The 27,541-nt window shown below is 33.8% G+C and overlaps 1 protein-coding gene across 1 annotated transcript in view; it reads left to right on the forward strand.

Annotated features, from left to right (window-relative positions):
- The window catches only part of LOC145255766 (zinc finger CCCH domain-containing protein 14-like), an 89,463-nt gene that overhangs the window by 18,767 nt on the left and 43,155 nt on the right, over positions 1-27,541 (forward strand). The window contains exons 4-9 of the mRNA XM_080114428.1: positions 4,891-4,931; positions 8,531-8,635; positions 12,691-13,109; positions 16,098-16,237; positions 20,577-20,677; positions 27,166-27,342. Coding sequence (XP_079970554.1) covers positions 4,891-4,931; positions 8,531-8,635; positions 12,691-13,109; positions 16,098-16,237; positions 20,577-20,677; positions 27,166-27,342 — 983 coding nt within the window. The remainder of the gene's footprint in view (positions 1-4,890; positions 4,932-8,530; positions 8,636-12,690; positions 13,110-16,097; positions 16,238-20,576; positions 20,678-27,165; positions 27,343-27,541) is intronic.

The following is a 27,541-nucleotide window of genomic DNA, read 5'->3' on the forward strand; positions in this document are numbered from 1 at the left end:
AACCTATATTTTTATTGATCTTGACTAAACTAGAGCTCAGGGATTGATTTAGATGTTGGCAGCATTTTTCTTTACGTTTTTTTTTTTTTTTCTTATACACTTAGCTTAAGCTACAATGGAGGTGTGCAATGATAAATTTTCATCTCCATTTAACACAATTACAAGCTTCGTTCAAGGGATAGGCTGGTTTTGCAGGAATTTTTGTACATTATACATTTCATCATTGATTTTTCCAGCGATTTCTAATGCAAAGACAAATTTCACAACAGTGTCATTGTTGACCTTTAGAATATGCTCAAATAATCTGAGAGTCCATTCCCTCTATTGATGTGATGCCATAGTACTTTTGGATATCGCTATGGGTTACCACTTATTCTTAAATAAGAAAATGAAATTTTATAAGTAACCGAAGAGTGTCCGCTTTTTTTCTGCCATTTTGAAAACCATTTAAAAAATGGGGGGGGGGGATAACTCAATAATTCAAACTTGGGTGATTCATGTTGTAAGATATATAGATTAAGAGTTGAATGATGATGAAAATTATGAGAGTATTGGAAATAATGGAGTGAACAAAATTTGATAACTTATGAGCGTAGCAGGATTAGATGCTGGCCGTGTAAAAATAAATTTAAAAGTGGAAAATTCTGTATACATTTAATTTAAGCTGTAAACTTGTGCTATGACGTGTGCTTTGGTGGTGCATACAAATGACAGATGACGCTTGGCCAAAAGAAGAGAGTAGGGGGCACAGAACTGAAAATATCTTTGGCTGGATTCTGACCACCCAAGAGATATTTTCTTTGAAAAAATAAGTACCTCATTGAATAGGAATATCCTGCTGGGACCAACCTGACTGAGAAAAGTGATATCCAAGATTATCTGCTGATGAACCACCTTAAATGGAGACTGGCTGTTACCTTCCATGGATAGCTCGAGTAGTCAACTTTTGGGTGGTTGAATAGTGACCACAAGAAAATGCCAGAATTGGTCATGAGGTGAAAAGATTCCAGGAGATGAGAAGGAAGGTTTTCTGGATGAGTAGGAGGGCAGTTAGAAGCTGGACATTTGAGGCATTCAGTTGGTTTCTCTGGGAACTGCAAGACAGTTGGGCCGGCGGTGTTGCCTCTCTGGTCAAGTTGGGCCGACGGTGTTGCCTCTCCGATATTCTTATCTAAAGTATTGTTACTGGGACTTGGATATTTTTTTACCTTTTTTTTTCTTGGGGAGAATTCCTTTGTGGCAATACTGATTGAATTGAACAACTTTGGACTGGCCTGTCTAGTGTACACGCAAAACATTTTCATAAAGCAAAAAATGACATTTTTATTAGAGATCAAACTAAGCTGGCATGTACAGGAAGTTGCATCATAAGAGGAAATATGTAACAGAGATTCTAGAGAATTCCTGCTTTTGGAGTTCAGCCTCAAAGTGATCACACATGGCTTTCGAGTCTATCACATACGCATAGGTTGATCAGAAGGATGCAGTCCATGTGGATTTAAGAAGTGGATCAAATTCCAGAGCAAATAATGAAGTTATTGTTGTTCTTTTTGTTGTTTCCATAATTTCAGCCATAGGGAGTGGAAGGGGATTAACATATCTACGACTGTTACTGTCACCATTCTGAGAAATGTCATTTTCCATTGAGCAACAACTTGCGTGTCAACGAAAGAGGCAAACAGCTGTTTCTGTTCACAATGTAGATCAACAAGAAATTTCCATGTAAGGTTATAGTTTCTTGCCATGGTAATGTTACATGAGAACCATGTTGTAGTCCTCAGGGAAGTAATCTTGTTTCACAGATGGGAAATTATTAGAAAGAATACTTTGTATAGGAAACGCACACAGACATTGAGTTCTATATAAACGGTTATGGTCAGCTAATGTACTTCCTAACTTTCGGCGTAGAGCTACCGGAAGTGGTGACAAGGCAAATCAGTTCCTTCGTTTTTTTTTTCTCTCATGCCTATATCTCACCTGTGCATGTACTCCTTTTTTACATTTTTCCAATTGCTCTTTTTATTTAATTATCATTGAAAAGATTTTTCGATCTTATTTTAATTAAGAATTATTGAAATTAGTTTTATTTTTTTAAAGAATTATTGAAAACAGTTTATAAAGATTTTAAAAACCATTTTGGGAATATTATATGTTGGATACGTTTTTTTATTATTTTGATTTCAATTTTATTTTTATACTTTTATAAACATAAATTCAGATTAAAAAAAACTTATGTTTAAAATTCCAAAAATAATCTTTATAATTTCATAAACATATATTTATTATAAAATTCCAAATGGAATAAAAAACTAATTTTTAAAAAAAAAATTTGTTATTAAAAGTGCAAATAAAGACTAATTGTGTTATTTTCATCTTTTTATAATTTTGTTCATTTTTATTGTATACATTTTCAATAATGTCCTTTTCTTTTTATTTTATTTCAATAAAATCGCTTCACAATAGAAATACTGAAGAACATTAAAAGTGAAGGAACTGATTTGCCTTGTCACCGCTTCCGGTAGCGCCACGTCGAAAGTTAGGAAGTATGTTTGCTAGTTATAACCTAAGAAGACACCACTAAGTACTTTTTTTACTGTGCTCATAGCACTGCATTACTTTCCTCATTTTTGCTGCCAGTCTCCCTCTTCTCTTATTGTTGGAAGAAGCTGAAATGTTAGGAAACTCTGATTTTTTTTTTTAACAAGGGAATCACCACTTATCAAGGCCCAGAGGCCACTTGAGGATAAGGGTTAAAGAGTGTACAGTGGTCAAAAGGACAATATAGTAATCGTTAGAAGTGTAAATTTGTTAAATTGGATTACTTAAGAGGAATGGCTCATCAAGAACTTGTTTACATTGGACTTGAAAACGGCCATATTGTAGTCAGCTGGAAAGCAAGTAAACGGAAGATAGTTCCACAGGTGTGCAGTTCTAAGAAAGAAGCTTTGTTCATGGAATCTATGTTTAGGTTTAGGCACAGATAAAGAGTGGGGGAAATTATTGATAGTGTTTTCAGCCGAACAAGTGTTTCTCGTGAATGTTTAGCGAGGGGGGTGGGACCATAGATTGGAGGTCAGACGAGCACCATGAAAATAACGATAAAACAGAAACAGGCTCGCAACGTCTCTTCTGTGAGAAAGAGGTTGCAGGGAAGAGAAAAAGGCATCCCCCACTAGCCTACGAAGTCTATTTCTTAACTCTGTCAAAGCAAGATATGGTCTTCCTAGCAGCTCCTACCCATATGTGACAGCAATACTTCATCCTTGGACGTACCTGGTTCTTATATAGGTAGAGCATTGCATCAGCAGGTAGTTTCAATAAAATCTTATATATTTATTAAAAATTCAATGAGTCACCTAAATGTGAATGCATACATGTAACAGAGCCACTAGCACTGGTGTCAGCAGCAGGCATATGACAGCTAAGATACGCAAATGACCAAGACAACTGCACGAAATGACGTCACAGGGGAAGAAGAGAAGGAAAAGAAAAGGCAGAGATAAAAAAGCAATACATGGCCAAAGAAGTGACGAAAAAGTACATGTTCGAGACATGACTGAAAAATAACGAGTGACACATGGGTGACGAGAGCGCCTTAAAAAGACATGGCAGACAACATGAAGAAAACAAACTGTTTAAAACAAGATGCAATGCGTTGTTGGAAATACCAAGAATAAAGGTCTTTTGTTAAAACTGAAAAAAAAAATGCTAAATCAAATTTCTTCCTTTTTGTTTGTTTGTTTGTGACTGTTTCAAACACGTGTTAAAAATGTAACAACACCATCGAAGAAGAATAATAACTGTGTTATATGAAGATATTTGGCACATAAAGGATAGCATAGAGATTCAGGAACACTTCCATTGTTATCCCTGCAGAATTTTATACACATGATATAAATTTCATCAAACTTGTATGTTTGAAATTTTAAAGAAGGTTAGGTCCCCCACATATCTTTTACGTTAGAAGGGTACACTTTCATTGCCTTCCCCATAAAATTTTATACAGATGTTTACATTTCATGAAAGTGAGATATATTTGAAGTTTTAAAGAGAGTTATGTTTTTATAGCCCCATTAGGGGTGCACTTACAGATGTGGAAATACTTGTATTGTTTTCCTTAGTAAATTTAACATTTTTAGATTTTATGTAGATTTTATAAGCTTTCTTTGTATAGTGAACACACGCACAGACATAAGAAACTGGAACCTAAAGGGGATATCGATCATACCAGTTATCATAGGTGCCACAGGACTTATGAAGAAGAACCTGAAGTCCTACCTAACTAATATTCCTGGTGAACCAAGTGCAAAAGAGATTCAGACAATTGCACTTAAGGGAACAGCGAGGATACTAAAAAGAGCTCTCGGTTGGTTTCAATAAAAAAGCGGGGCAATGTTGGCAGCTGGTTTGGCTGCCCCATACCCGGCATTACAATCTTCAAAGGAAGAAAAATAAAAAAATAAAAAAAGTAGTTACTCAGTTATATATACATACATACCTACTCACACTAGTTTTTCATCCTTCTGGAATCATCAGTGGAGGAAGGTACAATTGTCACTAGTCTTGGGACTCAAACCCTGCAACAAAGCTATCTCTGTCTGCATTTGCAAGAAACATAACCACAGGGCCACCGTCAATCGCAACAATATTCAAGTTAATTTAAACATTTATAAAGGCATAAATGTTATTAAATGTCGATCTACAGTGATCGAGTGACAGGAGGTCACGATCTCGCACGTAGGCTAATTGACCGACTTATCACAGTGCTCAACTGTTAAGAAACATGTTCCTTATATATATATATATATATATATATATATATTAATCAATCTAAAAATATTTTTTTTTTTTTTATTATTTAAAACATTATTTTTTATAATTTATTTTCAGGTTGCAAACAATTTTGAACAAACTGAAATCTATAACAATTGGTAAGTTATCTCTATATAAATAAAATGAACTCATTTATTCCCGTCTGATTTTGACATTAATAGGATTAAAAATCAAGATATTTCATGCAAATATAATATGCACAAATGGCAGAACAATATCTGAGGTGTGTTATAGGCTTATTATTTCTCAAATTCCTCGATAATCTTAGATTTCTATACTTTTTCTGCTGAGAAGTCACGGCCAAAATCGGTTAAGATCAATGGAAGTGATAAAATATTTTCTCTCTAATAAATTCCTCCTCCCCCTGCCACCACTTAACACCGTTTGGGGATCGTTCACAAGGAACAGTTGAGAAGAGAACACCGGTTTGGCTTCGTAGTTCTTTCATGTGAAGTTATTTAAAATCACTAAACTAAGCTGCAGTGCTCTGTGGCGTAGTGGTTAGCGTGCTGGACAATTTACATTATATTTTCACGTTCGCGCCGACCTACCGTAGTCGTTTTTTTTGTTTTTTTTTCCTAAACAACTGGAATGGACTTTTCTTGGTGGCCGAACTGTTAACGTTGTAGATGGTTTTTTTTTTCACACTTTATTTTCCTACTTTTACTCATGACTCCGGGTTTGATCCTTCCTACTTACCTACCATAACATTTTTTAACTCCCCCTTCGTCCCGGAAACAAACACTCGGGCAACGCCGGGTACCCCCGCTAGTAATTTATATAGTTGCTCTAAACAAGTAGGATTTGAATGAATAGAGATGGAATCGTCCAAATTATCTTATTTTAATTTGGTGAGCAATTCAAAAGACCCTTTTCTACTTTATTTTTTTAGATTTTTTCTTTCCAACAACAGGGTTCGCACGGATTTGAAAAGTTCTTGAATTTTGACTTCTTTTCCTTGGAAAACTTTATTTCTATTATTACCTTGAAAAATCCATGAAAATATGGAAACTGTCTTGAAAAAGGCCTTGAAAATCGTAGTCTTTATTTTCAGTAAAAATATGTGTTGAAATATCAAAAATAAAATCGCAATAAATACTTTTATTTATTTATTTATTTGTCTGGAGAAGGCCTTTAAAAACTTTGAAAAGTCCTTAGAAAATGAACATTGAAATTCTGTACAAACCCTGACCAATTGATTTTCCTATATTTCGTCTTTGCTTATTTCTTTAATCGCAATTTATTTTTACATTTACAATAATTGATTTTATTTATTTTTTTTTTTTTTTTTGTCAAATTCCTCATTATTTCACATTCTCCACACTTTCTAGAATTAACTATCGGATCGGTGTAAAAGTTTTTGCTGATTTAAGATTTCATCTTAAAAATTTAAAATTATATCTTTAAAAATATTTATTGGGCCCCCGACAATGGAGGGATCGGACCTAGTAATTCACTCTCGTTTGTCTGTTTGTTTGCACTTTTCTCGATAGCCACACCTTGAGTCTTTTAAAAATTTAGCACAAACATTAGTCATGGTGAAAGTCAATTTTTGTCAGAGCGGATTTTCAGGATAACTCTGGTTACCCCCACCCTACCATTAGGGGGCATTCTAGGGGTAAAATTGCTCCCAAATCGTTTGTCTATTTTTTTTTTTTTTTCATACTTTTCTCAATAACCATGCCTTTGATCATTTTTTAAACTTTGCACAAACATTAATCATGGTGAAAATAAATTTTTCACTCATGAAGGGGGACTCCACATGCTTTGCTTATTTATAACAATAACTACCTTTGATCTCTTTAACTTGATTCCATCTGTCAGCAAGTTCACAAATGCCTCGCATGTAAAATTCTTTATTGATGTGAAACATGAATCTAACTCCTGTTTGTTATATTGTCTCGTGACGTCTACAAATTACAAAGCCATCGAAATGGTTTTGTAATTCTCAAAATAAGCAACAATCCGAGGGAACTAGGTTAGGAGAATATGCAGGATGGGGGCAAGATTTCCCAACCAAATTCTTCAGAGATTTTTTTTTTTTTTTTTTTTGTCACTAGTGCCATATAAGGACAGGCATTTTTATGGAGGATTACTTTGTTTCTGTTGACTGTAGAAAGTGTTTTTTGTTAACATGGGTGAGAATATCGCGGAAAAATATGAATGTTGCTTTAATAATCTAAAAGACAAAGTTAAAAATTAATAATGGTGATATTTTTAAGTAATAATAAGATGAATAAAATATATTATAATGGTTTTAAATGTTCCTTCTACAAACCGGCAATAACTTTTGCATTTATTTATTTATATATATATATATATATATATATATATATATATATATATATATATATATATATATATATATTATTTTTTTACTATAATAATTAAATACCTACAGACACTAGTGTTTCATCCTTTCGGGAATCTTCAGTGCAGGGTGTCACGATTACTACCAGTCGAACGATTCGAACCCCGTATCACGAGACATCTCTGGCTCGATTAGCGCAGACCTAATCCATTCGGCTACCATTAACCGCTTGAAATAACGTTGAATTTTAAACAACTTAATGTTAAGTGTTCATTTACGCCAGACAGACAGTGATCTAATCGTTATACGATGATCTACGCATAAGAGCTAAATTGACCGACTTTTAATTCAACTGAAAGTGCTCAACGATAAGAAACGAATTTCTTAAAGGGGCTGTCATAATTATTTTATCCACATACAGTACTGTTTCATTATGTCACAACTCATCAGTGTGGCTAGATATACACCTTTCCTCAGACATAGATCGAACCTACAACCATCGTGTTGATAGTCAGCAGCTCTAACCATCAGACCAAGAATCAGTGCCTGTAAATATTTCTCCTCAAATACCTATTAAATTAGTATTTGCCTATCGCACAGTGCTCAAACTGTCGGTTTGTTTACAAACACAGTGGGCTTTGCTTAATCACTTAAATACGCATCGGGTGAAAATATATTACTAAGTGCTCAACCCAAAGAGGGGGGGCTTATTAGTCATCCACATACAGTACTGTTTCAAGTTTTTTAACCTTTAAAACTATATAAAAAAACTTGTTTAATTTTTATATTTTTTATATCATTCATTAGAAAACTATTTAGTCAATGAGTCATTTAATCACCTGGAATCAATGCATCAACTTGTTCTCTCGAATTCACTTAATTGAAGGGATTATCAGTTGTTTATCATGAAATACTGCTTCAGGGATTTATATATATATATATATATGTGTGTGTGTGTGTGTGTGGAGAAACTAGAATATGGACTTTATTTTCCATTAGTTTTAATACAAACAAAAAAAAAAGTTATGCTGAAATTTTAAATTTTTATTTGAGGTAATATATGATCATCTTGTGACCCAACAATCTCGCTAGCGTTACCAGAAATGTCACTGTTTATGACTGCTACATCACTCCCTCCTAAGGTGGGATGCTGACAGAGAATGTCACTGTTTATGACTGCTATGTCACTCCCTGCTTAGGCAAGATTCCAACAGAGAATGTCACATTTTATGACTATTACAGTTCAACTCATCTCAAGTTAACCGCCATAGAAGAATCAAATTTTTTTTTTTTTTAGAATTTGTTGTTGTTTACTTTTCGATTATTAAGATATCCTCAATGTTATGTCTTTATGGTGTTTAAAAATTTCTACATGTTTTCTTTCAGGGAATCCAAACGTGGTAAATGCTGTTGTAATCCAACAGGCTGAAGATCCGAGCAATAGTAATGAAGACACGGGAGTGCCAGAACTGTTAGCACAGACTGAAATAGGTGAGAAACTAAAAGACAATGTCTTTTTTTTTTTTTTTTTTTTTTTTTTTTTTTTGAGACGGAGATTGCTGTTCTCATCTTGGATGTTATTTTCACATGTTTCTTGCTGTAAGCTCTGATATTCAGGCACATCTATGGAACTTGAGGTTCTCTGTGGAATTAAAAAAAAAATCCTTTTATTCAATAAGGATTTTTGAGTTCGACAAGATGTACCTTAAGAAGGTCAGTGGTTACATCAATCGAAACAGTATGAGAAAAACATCAAAGATGCAAACAGCAATGTGATTCAAATAATAATGTATTCTCATCTTGCTTTTTATATTCTCAACGTTTCAATCTATGTAACGTCTGATCTGCTTCAGGTGTATCATTTAAAACTTGACAGCCATCTAGTTAAACGTAGGTTGCACAAATTTGTTCAGTAAATTTAAATTAGAGGTTAAATTATTTGATGCATGTCAAACAAAAAATTGCCTACACCTTCCCTAACAAATAATCAAAGGGCAATAACTCTTCAAACGAGTTGAGTTATACCCCTTGACCATTTTCACCATATAGAGGGGGATTTTCGAATTCATAACATTTAAATCACTTTTTTATAAACAAATACGTCTTCAAGAGACTGTCATCAATCGTGACAACAGAAACATTAAAATAGACACCAAATTTAGAATACTCCGAACGTATATATTGTCTGTTCTTTTATATGGTTGTGAGTGCTGAACAAACACTAGCAACACAAGGAAGAGACTAGAGGCAACTAAAACTTGCTTCCTGAAGAGAATTTTGAAGATATCCTGGACAGAAAAGAAAACAAACCAGTAAGTATTAGAAATGGCAAAAAAAGAAAAGTCTTTAATAAGAACAGTACGAAAAAGACAAATGAGGTTCATGGGCCATGTCTACAGAAAAAGCAGAATAGAACAGATTTGTTTGATAGGAAAGATCGTGTGTAGAAAAAGTCGAGGATGATAGCAAGAAATGTACACTGACAGTCTGAACACCTGAGCAACATCAAAAATGATGAACAACAATGAATTTATGAATACCTCGAGAGAGATAGATGGAAAGCCATAGCTGTCAATGTCTGTACCAAGCAAGACACCATTTGAATGAAAAACATCTTGGCATCCATTAGCGAATTGCGGCTGTGATTGTGCAAGCCTACGCTGGATCTGCATACTCTGTTGCAGATGTAGATTGTGTCTTGTTGCAAGAGTTATGTTGCAGCCCTCTGCTGTCTGTGTTCTCTTTTTTTCCTCCAGTGCTGGTCTCTCATTACTCCTATTGAAGCATGTCTTTACAGCTCTTCTCCAGCAGCTGCAGTCTTCAGTCACGGATTTCCAGCCTGCTGTATTGATGTCACCTGTCTGCAAGCGAGGTATGCAGGCATCCTTGTAGCGTAGGACAAGTCATTCTGCTGATCTGAAACTGGTTGCAATCTCACCATGAAAAATATCCTTTGGGATCCTCCCATCGTCCATTCACCTGGCCATGGTCAAGCCACTGGATCTGTTGTTGGGTGAGCAGAGCGAATATTCTCGGAATATCTACCTGATCAAGGACGCTTTTGTTTGAGATGTGATCCTGTCAGAGGTGATGCCTAGGATTCTTGTATGGTTGCACACGTAGGTGTTGAGTCTGTTCTCCAAGAGTACAGATTAAACAACTTTTTTCCAGTTTATTTGATTTGTTAGTGTAGTGCGCTCCATCAATTCATTGTTTTAATATCTCATAATACAGCTTCCTATTCCAGTAGCTTCTTTCCAAGAACTGCAAACTTATGGAACTCTATTCCTGCTGACTGTTTTTCTCCTACCTATAGTTTTGGTCTTTTAAAGACAAAGGTTTATAGATATCTTCTGTCTTTGTGGTAATCATCTTTCAGTCTTGTTAGCTCTCTACATCAAGTGGCTTCACGCCTGGTCTTGCGTGATTTCCCTTTGAAAAAAACATAAAAACACATTGGTTTTATCTGTTACATCTTCAACATCAATGTTTTTGATTTATTTTGCTCGTTTATTTATTCCAAATTTTTACATCAGATGTCTATGTGTAGATATGAAAGGCGAGTAGAAAATGGACCTTTTGGTTTTCTTTCGGCAGCCTCATCTTGTCTTTTTTCCAGTTTCCTTGCATCACATGAGTGATGTTTCTGACAAAAGGGGAAGAATTGCTGTTTTCTGGGTTGGAATCTATCCATCTAACACTTATTGTTATTTATTTTATTTTTTTTTTACTTGGGGGCCACTGCTTATCAAGGTCGGAAGGCTACTCAAGGATAAAGGTTAACTAATGTAAGGTGGTTGTGTAGTAATCTTTAATGGTGTAAATTGGCTAGAATTTGATTATGGGGACGGCTTTACAAGAACTTGTTTACATTAGATGTGAAGGCTATTATGTTGTATTCAGCCGGGAAGCAGGACAACGAACAGTATTTCACAGATGAGCAATTTTGGAAAAGAAGCTTTGTTCATGGAATCTGTTTAGATTTTGGTACAGATAGTGGGGGAAATTGTTTATAGTGGTTGTAGCTAGTCGAGTGTTTTCTTTGTTTTTTTTGTGAAAGTTTGGCAACTTCATAAATTGGAGTTCAGTTGAGCACTTGCCATGAAAATAATGATAGAATTTAATTTTATTTTAACTCCTTATACGGAGTGGTTTCATGCCTTGTCTGAAGTGGATTCCATAAAAAACAATTAACACCTCGACAATTTTGATCGTAATAATTAATATTGCTCTCTCTCTCTCTCACTCTCTCTCTCTCTCTCTCTCTCTCTCTCTCTCTCTCTCTCTCTCTCTCTCTACTTAAGGTCACTTTTCCTTTGCTTTAGAAGTCAAACAATTTCCAATCTTCCCAGTTCAGCAGATTAAATTTCTCAAAATTCCACTCTGCGCTGTCTTGTCTAATCACTTGCTTCCAAATTTTCCTTGGCCGGCCAAACTTCTTGCGATCTAAGACATCTATACTTTTGCAATGAAATATCCAGGAGTATAAATATTCCACACCATCATACCAGTGATTTGACTTTAGGATAACTCCTATAAGGTTTGCAGAGGCTTGAAAAGTCCTTGAATTTTAACTTTTGCCTGAAAAGGTCTTATTTCTAATACTTGAAAATATGGAAAAAAGGCCTTGGAAATTATATTATTTATGTCTAATAAAAATTTGGGTAATTATGCACTTTTGTTACCGTGCTGAAATAATGTTATTTTGAAAGCCATTTTTAACATGGGGAGGGTAGGGTGTTTTGTAACTATTCTATGCTTCCACCTAACAATTTAATAAAAGACCGATATTGTGAAACTTGAATTTAACCTGAAAAAAACTATTTAAAAAAAGCACGATAATAAAATGGCATAGGCACCAAAATTTGTGTTGAAATATTAAAAATCAAATTGAAATGAATACTATCAAATTATTTTTTGAAGTATTAATAAAAAAATAGCATTAAAATATTTTTTTAAATATAGAAAATAAAATCAAAATATATTGTTTTGAAATTGCATAGTATTCTTGTGGATACAAGAGTTTCATTTCAGATAGTTTTGTGATAAAGGAACAATTTTTTTTTGGGGGGGGGGGGGCTGACATAGTTTCGGGTATGGATTCCACCCACCACTGCCTAAAAGAAATTACTTTCCTTGCGCGGACAAGACTCCAATGACGCACGCATGCGCAAAAATGAGGGAAGCCAGGCAAAAAAAAAAAATGGACAAGACGGAAGGTATATTGATTAGAAATTTAAAGTAAGGAGAGTTAATATTTGAGATAAAATAAAAAGTATTTAAAACTTAAAAACCCCAAAAATGATGTAAGTAGGTTGTAAATTAACTTTTATTGGCTATAGTAACATTTATTTGTTGTATATTTGATTTCTGACCACTTTTTTGAATCACTGTGAATTGTAAAACAAACCCCAAATTTTATTTTGAAAACTTAAATTTTATATAGAGAAGGCCTTGAAAAACTTTAAAAAGCCTTGGAAAGGGACATTGAAAATCTGCATAAACCCTATTCTATTCTGTCCAATTTTTTTTTTTTTTTTTTCCAGATGAATTTGCACAAGAGCAGGAGGAGAGCAATATGTTGGCCAACCCAGTAGAAGTTTCGCAACTGGCAGATCTTTCAGCTACGGAAACATTTGATTTAAATTCTCCTCCTCCTTCATCTGCTGCTGCTGATAATATGCCTGTTTCAGCTCAAAAAGTCCAGTTACACTCATCGACCCATTATGTCAACCCAAACTGTAGTTCCAGTGGTATATCCCGTCTCCAACCAATTGTTAGCCAGATTCCAAGTCAACCTGTCAGTACAACATCCATTTCTGCGGCAACAAATTCAAATAATAAACATATACCTCCTTCTTTACAAATGGATTTGATTTCCAATTATTCAGAGAAACCAAGCCAAAAGATTGTCTCAGATCCATTCCATGGAGGACAGGCACAGACAAATATTCAGCTTGCTAAGGTGACTAAAACCGTTGATAAACATATTGTGATTGATTTTTTTTTTTGTGGTTGATTGTCCCCTCCCCCTAAAAAACAAAAATAAAGAAAAATCTACAAATGTGATGTACATATTTGTGACAGAAAGAAAATATTGTACTACAATTGATCAAGTAGTTTTATTTTAGAAATAGGAAAAACAAATTTTATGGCTAAAATAACAAGCGATGTGTTTGTTATGCCTCTTGAAGCAATTCTAAAAGATTACTCTAAATAATTCCAATTTTTGCAAGATTTTAGAAAGCCATCCTTAACAGGAGAAAGGCATATTGCCACTAAATTTTAAGGAATTGCTACTGTGGTAGGGGCCAGATTTATAGGCAGGTAATGAGTTGAAGTAGCTTGAGTAGAGGGTTAGCCAGCAAGATGTTTGTTGACATTACATTTAAACTACTCCATGTTGGTACTGTCCAGGAAATAGGGAGAGGGAAGATAAAATTTCAAAGGTTTTCAGTTGTGTATTTTTTGTAAAATTAATCAAAATTAAAAAAAAACTTGTTTAGAATTACATTACTATAAATGATGAATTAAATTAAATAATCCACAGTCGCGATTTCAAAGTAAGTATAAAGTGGAAATAAGTAAAGGCAGAAAGCAGAGCTTCTGAATTTTCAGTCTTATGCTTCAGTTATGTACTTCGTTCAAAATGGCTACTACGGATTATTTAAGTCAATTTATTATCTATATATATATAAAAGCGAAAATGTATGTGTGTATGTGTGTTCGCTTTTTCTGTATGTCTACAAAAGGCGTTTTTCAGAGAAGTGGTCGGTCGCCTAACAACTTTATAAAACTTTTTATATCACATGTAAATCGTAATATCTCAGAGTTAACAACGGAGCTCGCCTGTCTATTTAATTTGCTCGACTTCGGGAAGATAAATATTCAACAGTTTTCGCTCGCCGCATGTGGATTAGGCCTTTTCCTATAATAAAAGCGACACTAATTCTTGCGTTATTTTTCCGGTCTCGATAGCCGGAAATGTCCGAAAGCAATCGGCATTGATCAAATATTATTTCCTTATATCAGAAGACAATTGCTATTCAATTTGGACAAGTGGAGCTGTTTCCCCCTACCCCCAACATCTTGGGGGGGGGGAAGCATTCCAACACTAAATGTAATGCTACCCCGCAGTCAAAAGTTGACCTCATTAAGTCATTAAAACGTGCACCTGCTAATTTAAGTAATTAAATAAATTCAAACGTGTTTCCGTTAGCATCTCGCGGTGGCCCAATGGTTAACGTCACACTCTTTTTTTTTTTTTTTTTTTTTTTTTCACACTTTAATTAATTTCCAACTTTGCCTCAAGGGTTAGGGTTCGATCCTCATACTTACCTACCTACCAAAACATTTTTTTTTTATTTGCGGGGAAAGCTGATTTTCCCCAACAATGGTGAACATTTTCTTTCACTTTCTTTTTCGCGTTTGCGTCAAGACTTTGGGTTCGAGGCTACCTGCCTACTAATACTTTTTTGTATGTTTCTTTTTTTCACATTCTTTTTCTCCTTCGCTGTTCGCGTTCAAACCTGCCTGCCTTACTACCACTTTTTTTCTCTTTTTTTTTTCTCCACACACAAACACCTACAAATACCCGGGCAATGCCGGGCAGCCATACTAGTCTAATATATAAAAGGCAAAATGTTTGTATGTTGTGCAAAAACTTTCAACAGAGGTAACGGATCTTCACAAGATCGGTTTCGTTTTAAAGCTCGAACCTTTGGACGACAAATATCAAAAAATTGGCCAAAAACATTAATTTCTTCACCCTGAACTGGGCAGTTTTTTTATAAGGAGGAGTCTTTTTTTTGCGTCACCATTTTTGCAAGTCATCGTATTGGTTGGATTGACTTTGCTTAATTTCAACATTGTGAACTTCTTGTCGGACGATGGAGATATCGGCAAAGACGTAAATTTTTTTTTTGGGGGGGGGGTTCTCCTTCTTCGTGTTACGGGTTTGAGCCTGTCTGCCTACTACTACTTTTCTCTCTCTCTCTCTCTCTCTCTCTCTCTCTACCCAAACTGCCTGCATAGTCCTCCCCACCCCAGGGTTCCTTACCACTTTTTTAAACCCCCTCCCCCCTTATTACACCTCCACACACCCGGGCAATGCCGAGTACCCCCGCTAGTTAAAAATAAAAATCAGTTATTTTGTTTATATTCTGCAATTGACATGAGCAGAAATTTTATAAAGCAGGAGCAGATAAGTCAGTGAGTCATTTAATCAGGTGGTAATGAATGGCGGATTTGCAAATACAAAAACTGATTTTTATTTTTAATTAAAATTCTACTTGAAAATTTTTGCTAATTTTTGGCAAGAATACTTATTTTTGCATGATATATAAGTATATGAGGTTTTTTTATTTGGAATGTGATTTTCACCTGTGCCCCCATACTGGATAACCACCAAGATTTCTCCTCAATGCTTTAGCAAAACTTTAAAAGAACTTTAACATTTTATGCAAAATACTCATCAATATTTTATAAAATAACACAAAATTGTTTAGAAGATGAATGAGTGGTCATCCAATGAGCTGTAAAGTTGAAGGGGGGGGGGCTCCAATTATTTATTTTATAAGCACATGGCTTACTTACCATTTTCTTAGACCATCTCGGAAACATGTCTTGTTGATTCAACCTATCACACAAGGCTATCAGAGATTGGCAATTGCTTCATTCTCAATCATGCGGCTGATGTTATTTCCAACTAATTTGTATCACTTTTCTCATAAATCCAAGCGTATTTCTATGTAGGATTGACCCTGTAACCTCTTTGTGATCTTTGTCTAAAACACATCCTGTTTACAACATCAAGCGAAACCCGCTTAAACAAATATATTTTTAACTAATATTTATACAAATAATACTATCTCTTGATATTTAACACTTTTTTTTTTTTTAAACTGAAAGATTTCAATACTGTTATGTTCAATTTTTTTTTTCTCCTTCAAAGAATAGGAAGCGTCGTATTCCTGGCTCTGTGATTGGTACAGTTATTCATCATTCAAGTGGAGAGGAAGAAGAGGAGGAATATGATCCGTATAATCCTTCCTATGGTTCAGTGGCGAGTGTAGTTCGTGTGACAGAAAGAAAGTTAGTTTTTTCCTCTTTTTTTGTTTTTTTGTTTTCTTTTGTTTGATTTAAACTTCTATTGGTTATATATTTTTCTTTTTGCCTAACTTTTTTTCTTTTTTTTTTAGTCAACATGTATGATGTCATTAAAGATCTCTTCCCAACTTTTTTTTTTTAAGTGGATGACATCTTTCTGTGGGCACTTTTTGATTTTTTTTTTATGGAAATCGCTCCAGGCAAGACATGAAGTCACTTGATGTAAGGAGCTAAAAAAATACTACTTCAAGGTCAAAAACCTAGCCAACAATAAGTATTAAATGGAATAGATTCTGTCCTAGAAAACAGCAATTCTTCCCTCTTTGTCAGAAACATTATTCATGGAATGTGAGGACTAAAAGACAAAATAAGGAGAGCGTGAGTTACGCAGCTGCCAAAAGTAAACTCAAAATCCACTTTCTACTGTCCTTAAAATGCCCGATTATATTTAAAGGATTTACCTGGTTTCTTCCAACGCTACCCTATTAATAATTGATTAGGCTGTCTGAGGATACTTGCTTCCTGACCTCCATCCATCCATCCAGCATGGCCGCAGCCGAGATTGAACTCCCTACACAAGTTTATTTCAAGTCTTGTCAGTAGCTGAATACTTGATGCTTTGCCAGGATTATCAAGGGTATTTTTTTATCGTGACGCCATCACTAGATGGGTGCCTACCACGGCTTAAGAGAGTCCCATCTACCTTTAAGAGAAAGATAAACTATGGCAGTTTCTCAACCTGGTATTTTTACCTTGCGGTACATACAGCAACTAATCTTACTAAATGCTCACCAATCTGGTACTGGCCAGGTTCAACGTTGCTTAACTTTGGCGATCTGGCGAGAACCAGTGTGTCAACGTGATTGTGCTTTCTGACCTAAAATGCACCAAACATTGATGTCATTTATTTTCAGACCGAATTATGCTATGTAAAACCAAAAAAATACAATTTTGTTCTCCAAATCAAGCAAACCAAATACCAGGAATAAATACTTTATTTATTATGTCATAAAGAATCTCTTCAACTTGTTAAAACAGATTATTTCATCTCCTTTGTGGCAGACACAAGCAAACATATACAAAATAACAAGATTGACACAGTTTTAGTAGTATATGAATAGATAAGTTTTAGAAATCAACAAATGAGAAAGTGTTATAATGATTTATTTAAATGGGGAAAATTACCATTTTTCTCAATGTTTAAGTAGATTGTTTAAAATTCACATTTGTTTTTAATCCTTTTTTTTTTTCCAAAGTTTGAGAAAATACGAAAGAATAGCTAAAAATAGGTCCATGAATAACTCAACACTCAACTATTGTTTTGTGCATCTGTAGCTTGTATACACATTAGTTCAAGTAAGCGTTCTTTGTACTATTAGAGGCTATGTCTTTGACAATCAGTCCAATATTGTTGCTGTCAGGTAAAGCTATGGTTCTATGTAGTCATAGAAGATCCATCCTCCCATGCTTTACCTTCTCTTGCTAATCACCTTAGGTAACTAGGAATGTTGATAGAGCAGCTCAGGTATTTTTTTTAAGCCAGGGTGCAGTTTACCTAATATGTTGGCTTTTCAAAGTAATCTTTTTTGTTAAGATAACAACTGTTGGCACTTAAGTAGTTGGCTCATTGGATAGTGGTGTCCCTTAACAGTGATTGCAATTATAGAGAGGTCTCTCTTTGTGGCTTAAATAATGAAAGCAATTAAAAAGAACAACAAATATCTCCATTATACACTCTGGGATGTGATTTACTTATCAGACCATATCTCAGCAAAATGAACTGCATCTTCTTTTGGAACCCGTAGGAGTGATGGAAATCTCGGAAAAAGGCAACCTTTTACCTTGATATCAAACTTTTCTATCATATCAGTTTTTTGCTATGATGCAACTTTCTTTACATGTAATTTTTAATGTGACTGCTCACGGAAAATTTGGTTGTACTTGTACAGTTTAATCAAGATATTAAAAAATAAAAATATTGAAAAAAAAAGTTTAGATTGTACGTATCCATTATGTAATGAAGTTTTCTGAAAAAAAATTTCACTGAATTTCATCAAGTATGTTTTATGATACTCGGCAAAAGGTTCGACTTTTAGGAAGAAAAGCTAATATTAAAGATGGGGAGGGAGTGTCGGCACTTTAAATTGAGTTATCTCCCCGTGACATGTTCAAAAAAACTCAAAGATGTCTACCTTCAACGCGCTGTCATAAAAACGTGCTTTTCCACTGTAAAAAAACTATTCGATCAAATTAAATGAATTTTGTTTTTTTCAAAGATCTTCAGTCCAAAACTGATACATACAATATAACCTTTTTTTGATATTTTCATTTTTTAATGTCTTTATTAAACTGTACAAGTGCCAATTTAGTTATGTTAAATGAACTTATTTCATTTTGACTTTTATTTTCTATTTTTAGTGGAAGTCTTGTCAGTGTATACCAAAGAAAAGTAATCCCTGTTTAATGTTTACGTAATTCCAGTTTCATTTTAGAATTTTATATAAAAAAAAAAATCTATACGTTAAAATGCTTCTTTTTTAAAATGGTTTGATAAAATATGATATGGTTTTAATTTAATATGAAGAAAATAAAACACTTTCAAAGTTAAATACTATTTTTCATGTAAACTTTTAAAAAAATAGAAAGCATTTCAGTATAAAGACTAATATGTATTTTTTTATTGCACAATATTTAAAAAAACACATTTAAAAGACTTTAATACAAACTTTTCTAATATATATGTGTGTGTGTGTGTATGTATTCACGACATGGTTAGGAGCCTTGACTGTCATACAGGCGGTCGGGTTTCAATCCTGGCTTGAGGTAGTTGCCTGTCTAGCCGCACTGATGAGCTGTGAAACAATGAAACAGTACTGTATGTGGATGACTATATATATATATATATATGTGTGTGTGTGTGTGTATGTATGAGAGAAATATTTTTTATTGGATATTTTTTTACGATGTATAATAAAAAAAAAAAAAACATTTCAAAGTAAAGACTAACAAAATATATTTTATTATGATATTAAAAAAAACATTTTAGAATAAAGACCGTTTTTTGTTTAAATGTTTAAAATATATTTATTATATAAAACTATTCTAAAAAAATAACATTTCAAAGTAAAGACTAACAAAATATATTTTATTATGATATTAAAAAAAACATTTAAGAATAAAGACCGTTTTTTGTTTAAATGTTTAAAATATATTTATTATATAAAACTATTCTAAAAAAATAACATTTCAAATAAAAGCTAAAAAATATATTATTATAACATTTTTTTTTTATTAGAAATAAAACAATTCGGAAAAAGAAGCATTTCAAATTAAAACCTAATTTTTTTATATGAAGTTTTAAAATTAAACTGGAATTACGTGACTATTAATCAGAAGAGACTTATCCTCAGTACACACTGGTATAACTTCTGCTAGACAGAAAGTGTAAGTCAACATGAAATAAGTTTATTTAACTGAAAATTCCACTCTGTCTTAATCTTACCCAGGGTTTCCCAACGGGGTCCATACGGCTCCCCAGAGGAGGTTGGATATGAGATTTCAGGTCTCTGATAGCAATATTTATCGTATAGGGAAGGGTCTCTGAGATTCTTTAAGAGGTGGTGAAAAACTGAGAGCTTCTAGTAACATTATTAGATATTTCTCAACCCATTTACTTTGGGATTCACAATCCATGTGGAAATTGATTGCATCACACTTATTTTCAATTTGAAAAATTAATTCAAGAATCCAACCCTGTAATGTTTGTTAACAAAACTTAAGATTTACAAGTCTTTCTCATCTATCGAATAGGTTCTCGGAATAGAAACCGAATGGATTTAGTCAAACATGGTAATTTAAGACTTTCTATCAAATCTGAAACCAGATATTACCAAACTTATTGCTGATCATAAACAACAATCTGCACATTGAGTCGTGATTCCTGTGATTATTATTCTGATTTCGATTGATTATTGTATTAGCAATGCTATGATATATTGATTGACCCACTTGATTTATAATTGTTACTGTTCCCATTTGATCGGCAGAGTAAAATTTTGTTGAATAAGCTATATGAATATTCAATTTATTTATTTTCACTTTAATAATATACTACCACTACTACTAACATTATTATGTAAGGATGCATGTAGGAAGGAAGGGGGTAGTAGGTATCTGCTTGTTCTAGGGAAGGGGAGGGGGTCGTCTGCCAAAAAAAAAAAGGTTGGGAAATCCTGATCTAACCCGATGTAAAAATAATTTTGTTTTTAACCTTATTTTTTTTTTTTTTTGCACCTGCATCTAATCTTGTTACTTATTGTATCAGGTCGAGTATTCCACCCGAACTGCAAGCAAATAAATGTCTTTTAATGAAAGCTGTTAAAGAAGCGCATCAATCATTAGCGACACAAGAAAAGAAAAATGCAGGTAAGTCATCTACCCTGTGCAATTTTCGTTTCTTCTTGACGTGTTGCAATCCTCCAAATCTAAAAAAATGTATCTAGTTCAAGAGCCAGTTCTCAACTATTTGACCAGTTGACCTCAAACCAAATAAACTGATCCAGAAGCCTAGAAAGTGTAACGGATTTGATGACCTGTTATTGTGAATCGGCGTTTATCACAGATCTTGGGCTGCGTGATCAATTACTAGAGGTTCAAAGGTCGTCGTTTATAATAATGATTGTAATAAAACAATCCACAATAAAGAGCATGTGTTATAAGTACGTTTAAGGATATTTAGAATAAAGCACGCTAAAACGGTGTCACGTATTTACATATATACAGAGGCCTTCATTTATACAGAAGTATCGTAGAACGCAAGATGTGTTGGTGTACAAACACATATGTATTTACATGCTTGAAGTTATTTGTCCATTATACATAAGAGTTCATTATACATACGTGTATATGAAGCAAAATATTCAATGTGTATATATTCGTGTGCTTGCATGTGTCTGGATTTGTTGAATGTTCACTGTATATGCATATGTGGGTGTATACGATAGTCCATTCTTACCTTAAAAGATTTACACGGTTGCCAAGATGTGTTTAAATGCGTGTCTCTCACAAAGACGAGAAAAAATGTGTTGTCACCTTGAAGGCAAGCGAGAGAAGAGAGAGAGAAGCAGAAGTAGATAACACTGCCTGTCAGCTGAAACGGGAATCATAACAAGGGCAAGTAACCCGTGCATAATTGCAAGTGTATGCGTGGTCTAAGTAAACACATGTTAAATCTAAAAGGCATGTGCCCATAAAAGTTAGTTTATAAGAAGGCTGGAATGTACCATTATGCTTAGATGAGCAAGTCCATTCTCTGGATTCGGATTGGTTGTTAGCCCATAAGTTTATTATATAAATATTTCTTTATTTAAGCAAATATTTTTCTATCAAATATTTGAATCGCTTTGCTTCTTGTAATATAACAAACCTCAATAACTATAGTAAATGTGATTTTAATTTCATCCTATTCAGATTTGTTATTGAGTAGAAAATGATGTGGCAACATTGCAGTGCATGCACATTACAAATGGTAAATCTGTTATGGGAAAATATCTGGCTTAGGGTTTGACCACCCAGAATTTAGGTTCTTCATTTCTGAATGTAATCACTATTTGAAATCAGTCATGCTGAGATTGCGAGCCACTTGAGATTCTATAGAAGTTATGCTCACTTCAGATAGTAGACACCGTAGTTAGTCAATTTTTATGTCTGTAGACATACGTCTGATAAATCTTGAATGGTCTCTCAGTGTGGTCCGATTGAGAGAGGGCTTCTATTTTGTGTGCGGTTAGAGATGTTCATTCGGATTGCAAGTCTGTTGTTTAGTAGAAAAACCAAGTATCATTTTAACTTCTCAAAATAAACCATTGTTATAGAAAAGGGCTGACATTTTGAAATAATAATGGCATTTTAGATACAAAGATCTTTGCTGTGATTATGAGCCACTTGTCTTCGAAAAATTAATGCTCCTTCATTAATCATTAATGAAAACAGTTTTTGAAGACAATTAGCGAAAATTAAGTTTTGCTAAATTGGCCAAAGATTTTAATTTTTCAGAAAAGATTTATAATACTGTTTTGTTTTTTGTTTTTTTGTTTTTTTTTTTTTTTTTGCAAAATACAATTTTCACTGATTATCTTCGAAAACTGTTCATTACTGTGACACGACAATTTAGTAAATACCAACTGGTTTCTCTTAAAGTAAAATTTTTGAATTTCGCTACAAGAACATTTTAATTTACCAAAATTCAAGGGCGATAATTCAATTCCATTACAAAGATTTTGTTTGTATTAAAAATAATTAAAACTATTTAATTGCTAAAAATCATAAAATTTGATTTTCTTAATTAAAAAAAGAAAAAACACTTGATCCATTTACCCGATTTTCGGAATATGACATTTTCATTCCACTATGAGTACGTACATTGTAAATATTTTTCTATATTTTTTTTTTCTTTTTAATCAAATGTAATTCTAAATAAGCACTGAAAACTTGATGTGGGGACGCGATTGAAATTGCCAAAATTTTATTATCTGAGTGATACTATTGGAGCACAGGATGGAGCAGGTGCTAGTATCATTACAAGAATTAGGCATGAATGGAGTAAGTTTAGGGAATTTCTGCCATTACTAACCAGCAGAGCATTACCACTGTCAACCGAGGGAAGAGTCTGTCGAGCATGTGTACATAGTATTATGATGTGTGGAAGTGAAACCTGGCCAAGGAGGGTTGAGGACAGGTGTTGCATAGAAAGAATATGATAGATGTGTAGTATAAGTTTTAAAGACAAGCTTAGTTCTGATGAGTTTGGAGGAAGATTAATTCTAAACAGTATCAGGTGTATGCTGAACAGTAGACTTCGATAGTACAGCCGCTTTGAAAGAATAGATGAGAATTCTTGGATTAGTTGATAGAACAGTTGGGGTAGCAGGTTTTCAGTTCACAGGGGAATGCCAAAGAAAACATTGAAGGATGTGATAAAAATGGACCTGAGAGATAAATAAAGACCTGAACAAAGATTTCTTTCTTTTGAAGTCAATCTTGTAAGACCATCTAACACCTGCCAGTATGTAAAACTGATGTTAAAACAAATTTGATGACGACCCCAACCACCCAATTGGCCCAGTCTTGTTCAAGTAGCTGCCTTAGTTTTTGTTTAGAATTCAACCTTAAAAACAAAAATACAGAAAAATGATTGATTTATATACTTATCATGGAATGGAAATGTCATATTCCAAAAATCACATAAATCGATCAAGTAGTTTTATTTTTATAAAGAAAACCGTTTTAAATGATTAACAGGAATTTGTCAACATTATAATATAAATTTAGTAACTCTGAATTATTGAGTTATCTCCCTTTGTCAGCATTTTTTTCATAATGGCAGGCGAGATACTTACTTCTAAGATACTCATAAAATGTGATTTTCTTAGTTAAAAATGAAACTATTTGATCAATTTGCATGATTTTTAAAACATGCCATCTTTGTTCTGTGACGAGTACGTACAGTATAAAGATTTTTCTGTATTTTTGTTTTTTGTTTAGTTACATTGAATTCTAAATAAGAACCACTGCCCCAATGCTTAAGAGTTCTAAAATTTGTCTGACTCTAACTTAGAAACATCTCCTTCCAATCATACTTATTTGTGTACACTATATCCTGTATGAGTTTCACTTTTCACGTTGTGGTTTTGTTCGTTTATTCTCAGTCTATGAACTAAACTAATTGTTTATTTAATGGTATTACCAATGCAAACATTAGTGTCAACAACAAAAATCCATGTAATACATAATATATTTTCAGAAATAAATTCCAATGTTAATATAGATATATATATATATATATATTGTTTTTCGGCAGCAGTTTTGTTTTGTTTTTTTTTGTTGTTGTTTAAGCAGACACTGTTAAAAATAACAGAAAGCTACTGTTTAATTATACATTTTTATATTTTTAATGTTTCTTACCTTTTTTTTTTTTTTTGTATTAAAATCAAAATTTATATAAGTTCCATGTGTATCACAAACGTTTTCAATTCTTCATTAAATCATCATCTTTTGAAAACGCATATGAACAAAAAAGCTCTGGCACATGGAATTTAGGTTGTTAATGTCTCTTGAACAATCTCTTCAAATAAGATTAATATTTATTTTTTTTTTTTTTTTTAAATGATTAAAGTTGGAGCTGAACTAAACTAATCATTTATTTAATGGTATTCTCATGCAAACATTAGAATCAACAACAACAAAAAAGCTGTGTAATACATAATATAGGATTGGAAATAAATGTCAATGTTAAGATTATCTATATATATAAAAGCCAAACGTCTGTGTGTATGTATGTATGTTTGTTTGTAACGCTAAAACTTTTGAAAGACGCAACCAAACTTGACAAATTTGGTATCATATCGAAGCCCCATCACCCGGATGACAAATATCGAAATTTCACGTCAAACGGACCACTAGAAGTTGGTCAACTGATCAGTTATCTTCGAGGGGGACCCCCAAAAAACCTGTCATTAACGCTAAAACTTGAGATGAAAGATTCCTCTCCCCTAAGAATAAAACATGTTCAATATCTGCTTTTGTTTTTTCATTGTTTATACGGTCCCGAGCAACGCCGGGTAGCCCTGCTAGTATATATATATATATATATATGAAAGAGAGATATTGTTTTTTTAGGCAGTATTTCTTGTGTTTAAACAAACATTGTTAAAAAAATAAGAGAAAGTTACTGCTTAATTATACCTTTTTATATTTTTTGATTTTTTATGATCTTTTTATGTTAAAATAAACAAAAATTATGAGTTCACAAACATTTTCGATTCTTTGTGGAATCATCATTAGGTAAAAATGCAAATGAACAAAAAAGCTGGAAAAAATTCAGATACACAGAATTTAGGTTTTTTTTTTTTTTTTTTTTTTTTTTTACATAGGCGTCACCACTTATCAAGGCCGATCGGCCACTCAAGGATAAGGGTTAAAGACTGTAGAGTAGTCAAAAGGACAATATAGTAATCGATAGTAATGGAAGATCGGTAAATTTGTTGACTTAAGTGGAACGGCTCATCAGAAACTTGTTCACATTGGACTTGAAGACAACCATATTATAGACAGCTGGAAAGCAGGAAAACGGAAGACAATTCCACAGGCGTGCAGTTCTAAGAAAGAAGCTTTGATCATGGAATCTATGTTTAGGTTTAGGCACAGATAAAGAGTGGGGAAAATTATTGATAATGTTTTCAGCTAGTCTAGTGTTTCTTGTGAAAGTTTGGCGAGGGGGGACCATAGATTGAAGCTCAGTCGAACACTTTCCATGAAAATAACGATAAAGCAAACTCGCAACATCTCTTCTGTGAGAAAGAGGTTGCAAGGAAGAGAAAAGGACATCTCCCACCAGGCCACGAAGTCTATTTTGAACCCTATCAAGGCAGGACAAGTCTTTTCTTGCAGCTCCTGCCCATATGTGGGCAACAGTATTCCATCCTTGGACGTATCTGGCTGTTATATAGATAGAGAATTGCATCAGCAGTGAGATATTTACTGGATCGATAGAAGGATCCGACCATTTTTCCAGCGGCCTTGGCAACAGATTTGATGTACGTATTCCATTTAAGATCAGGAGTAAAGGTCAAGCCCAGAAGCCTGTCAAAACTTGAAGCCTCCCCAAGATGAGAGCCATTCATTTTAATTGATGCCAGATGGGGATCAGAACGTTGATGATGTAAAGATAGAAGCTTGGTTTTAGAAGCATTAAAAGTAACCAACCACTCCTTTCCCCATTGTACAACATGATCAAGATCAGAGGAGAGAGAATCGGGGAGAACTTGGTCATTTACTGTCTTAGATTTGCTACCATAGATGGTAGTGTCGTCAGCAAAAATGTCTACGAATGATGTAAGGATGTGATTTGGAAGATCATTAATGTAGATCAGGAAAAGAGTTGGGCCCAGGATGGCCCCCTGAGGGACTCCAGCATTTATACTGTGAGCTTCTGATTTTTGCCCATCAACTACTACTCTTATGAACCTATCAGAGAGAAATGATTTAATAATTGAGAAGACATTTCCAGCTATACCATAGCTGGAGATCTTGTGAAGTAAACCTTTATGCCATACCCTATCAAAGGCTTTTGATATGTCAAGAGCAATTGCCCTAGAAAGGTTGCCTCTGTCGAGAGATTTGCTAATCCTATGAGATATAACTGTAAGCACATCTGCTGTAGATCTAGCAAAACGGAAACCATATTGAGTGTCACTAAGAAGGTTATTTTTGCTGAGATGGTTGATTACTTCTCTATTTAACACAGATTCTAGCAACTTACTCATGACGCACAGGAGACTTATTGGCCTGTACTGAGAGGGGGATGAACGATCACCTGAATTCTTAAATACAGGGCATACTGATGAGATTTTCCAGGGTGATGGGAAGCAATTCTCCTTAAGACAACGTTTAAACAGTTTTGTAAGTATGGGTGCTAGTTCTGGTTGAAGTTTTTTTGAGTACTATTATTGGAATACCGTCAGGGCCGGTTGCTTTACTGGAATCAATGTTTTTGATTAGCTTGGTTGTTGACACCTCCTCTGAACAATCTGTTCAAATCAAGATAAATATTTAGTTTGTGTTTCTTTTTGTTTTTTTTTATGATAAACATTGGAGCTGAGATTTGTTGTTGTTGATTACGACATTGTTGAAGAGGAGTTTTGTTAATTTCCTTATGAGATTATATTTTCTTAGCTATGAAATTGATATTAAATCCTAGTATGACCTGAACTATATAAAATTGTTTTTCATATCATCACATACAGACACACACAAATATTCAATTCTTCAGAATATATTCATTTTAAAACTATGAAGATTCCAAAGCTTTTTTTTCTTTTTCCTTATTTTTATTGGATCCATTTTCTTTATTTCAGAGCGTGCATTGATAAAACCGATGCCTCATGTAATCCCAGAAAAACGGCCAAAACTATCCGAGAAGATGCAACAAAAACGTATGCTCATATATTCTCAGCCAAAGCTTGTTCAGAATCCGTTGTCGTATGAAAAACCTGAAGATTCTTATGAAATGTCAAATTATATAAACGATGAAGGTAAGGAAATGCAACCATTTGGTCATCCATTGATCTCTCGTGAGATTGTTTGAATCGGGGTGGGGGTTATTTGTAAAGCCAGCTAACTTGCTCACTATCCAGGTTTATTGGCTATGTTTCCTTTGTAGCTATCTAGCGGTTCTTGCGCTAAGTTTCCAATGATCACAATTGTGGATATTGACTGTGTCTCTTTGCCACT

Source organism: Euprymna scolopes, chromosome 31, assembly GCF_053919585.1.
Source record: "Euprymna scolopes isolate OS-2025 chromosome 31, ASM5391958v1, whole genome shotgun sequence".
NCBI classification, from domain to species: Eukaryota; Metazoa; Mollusca; class Cephalopoda; order Sepiida; family Sepiolidae; genus Euprymna; species Euprymna scolopes.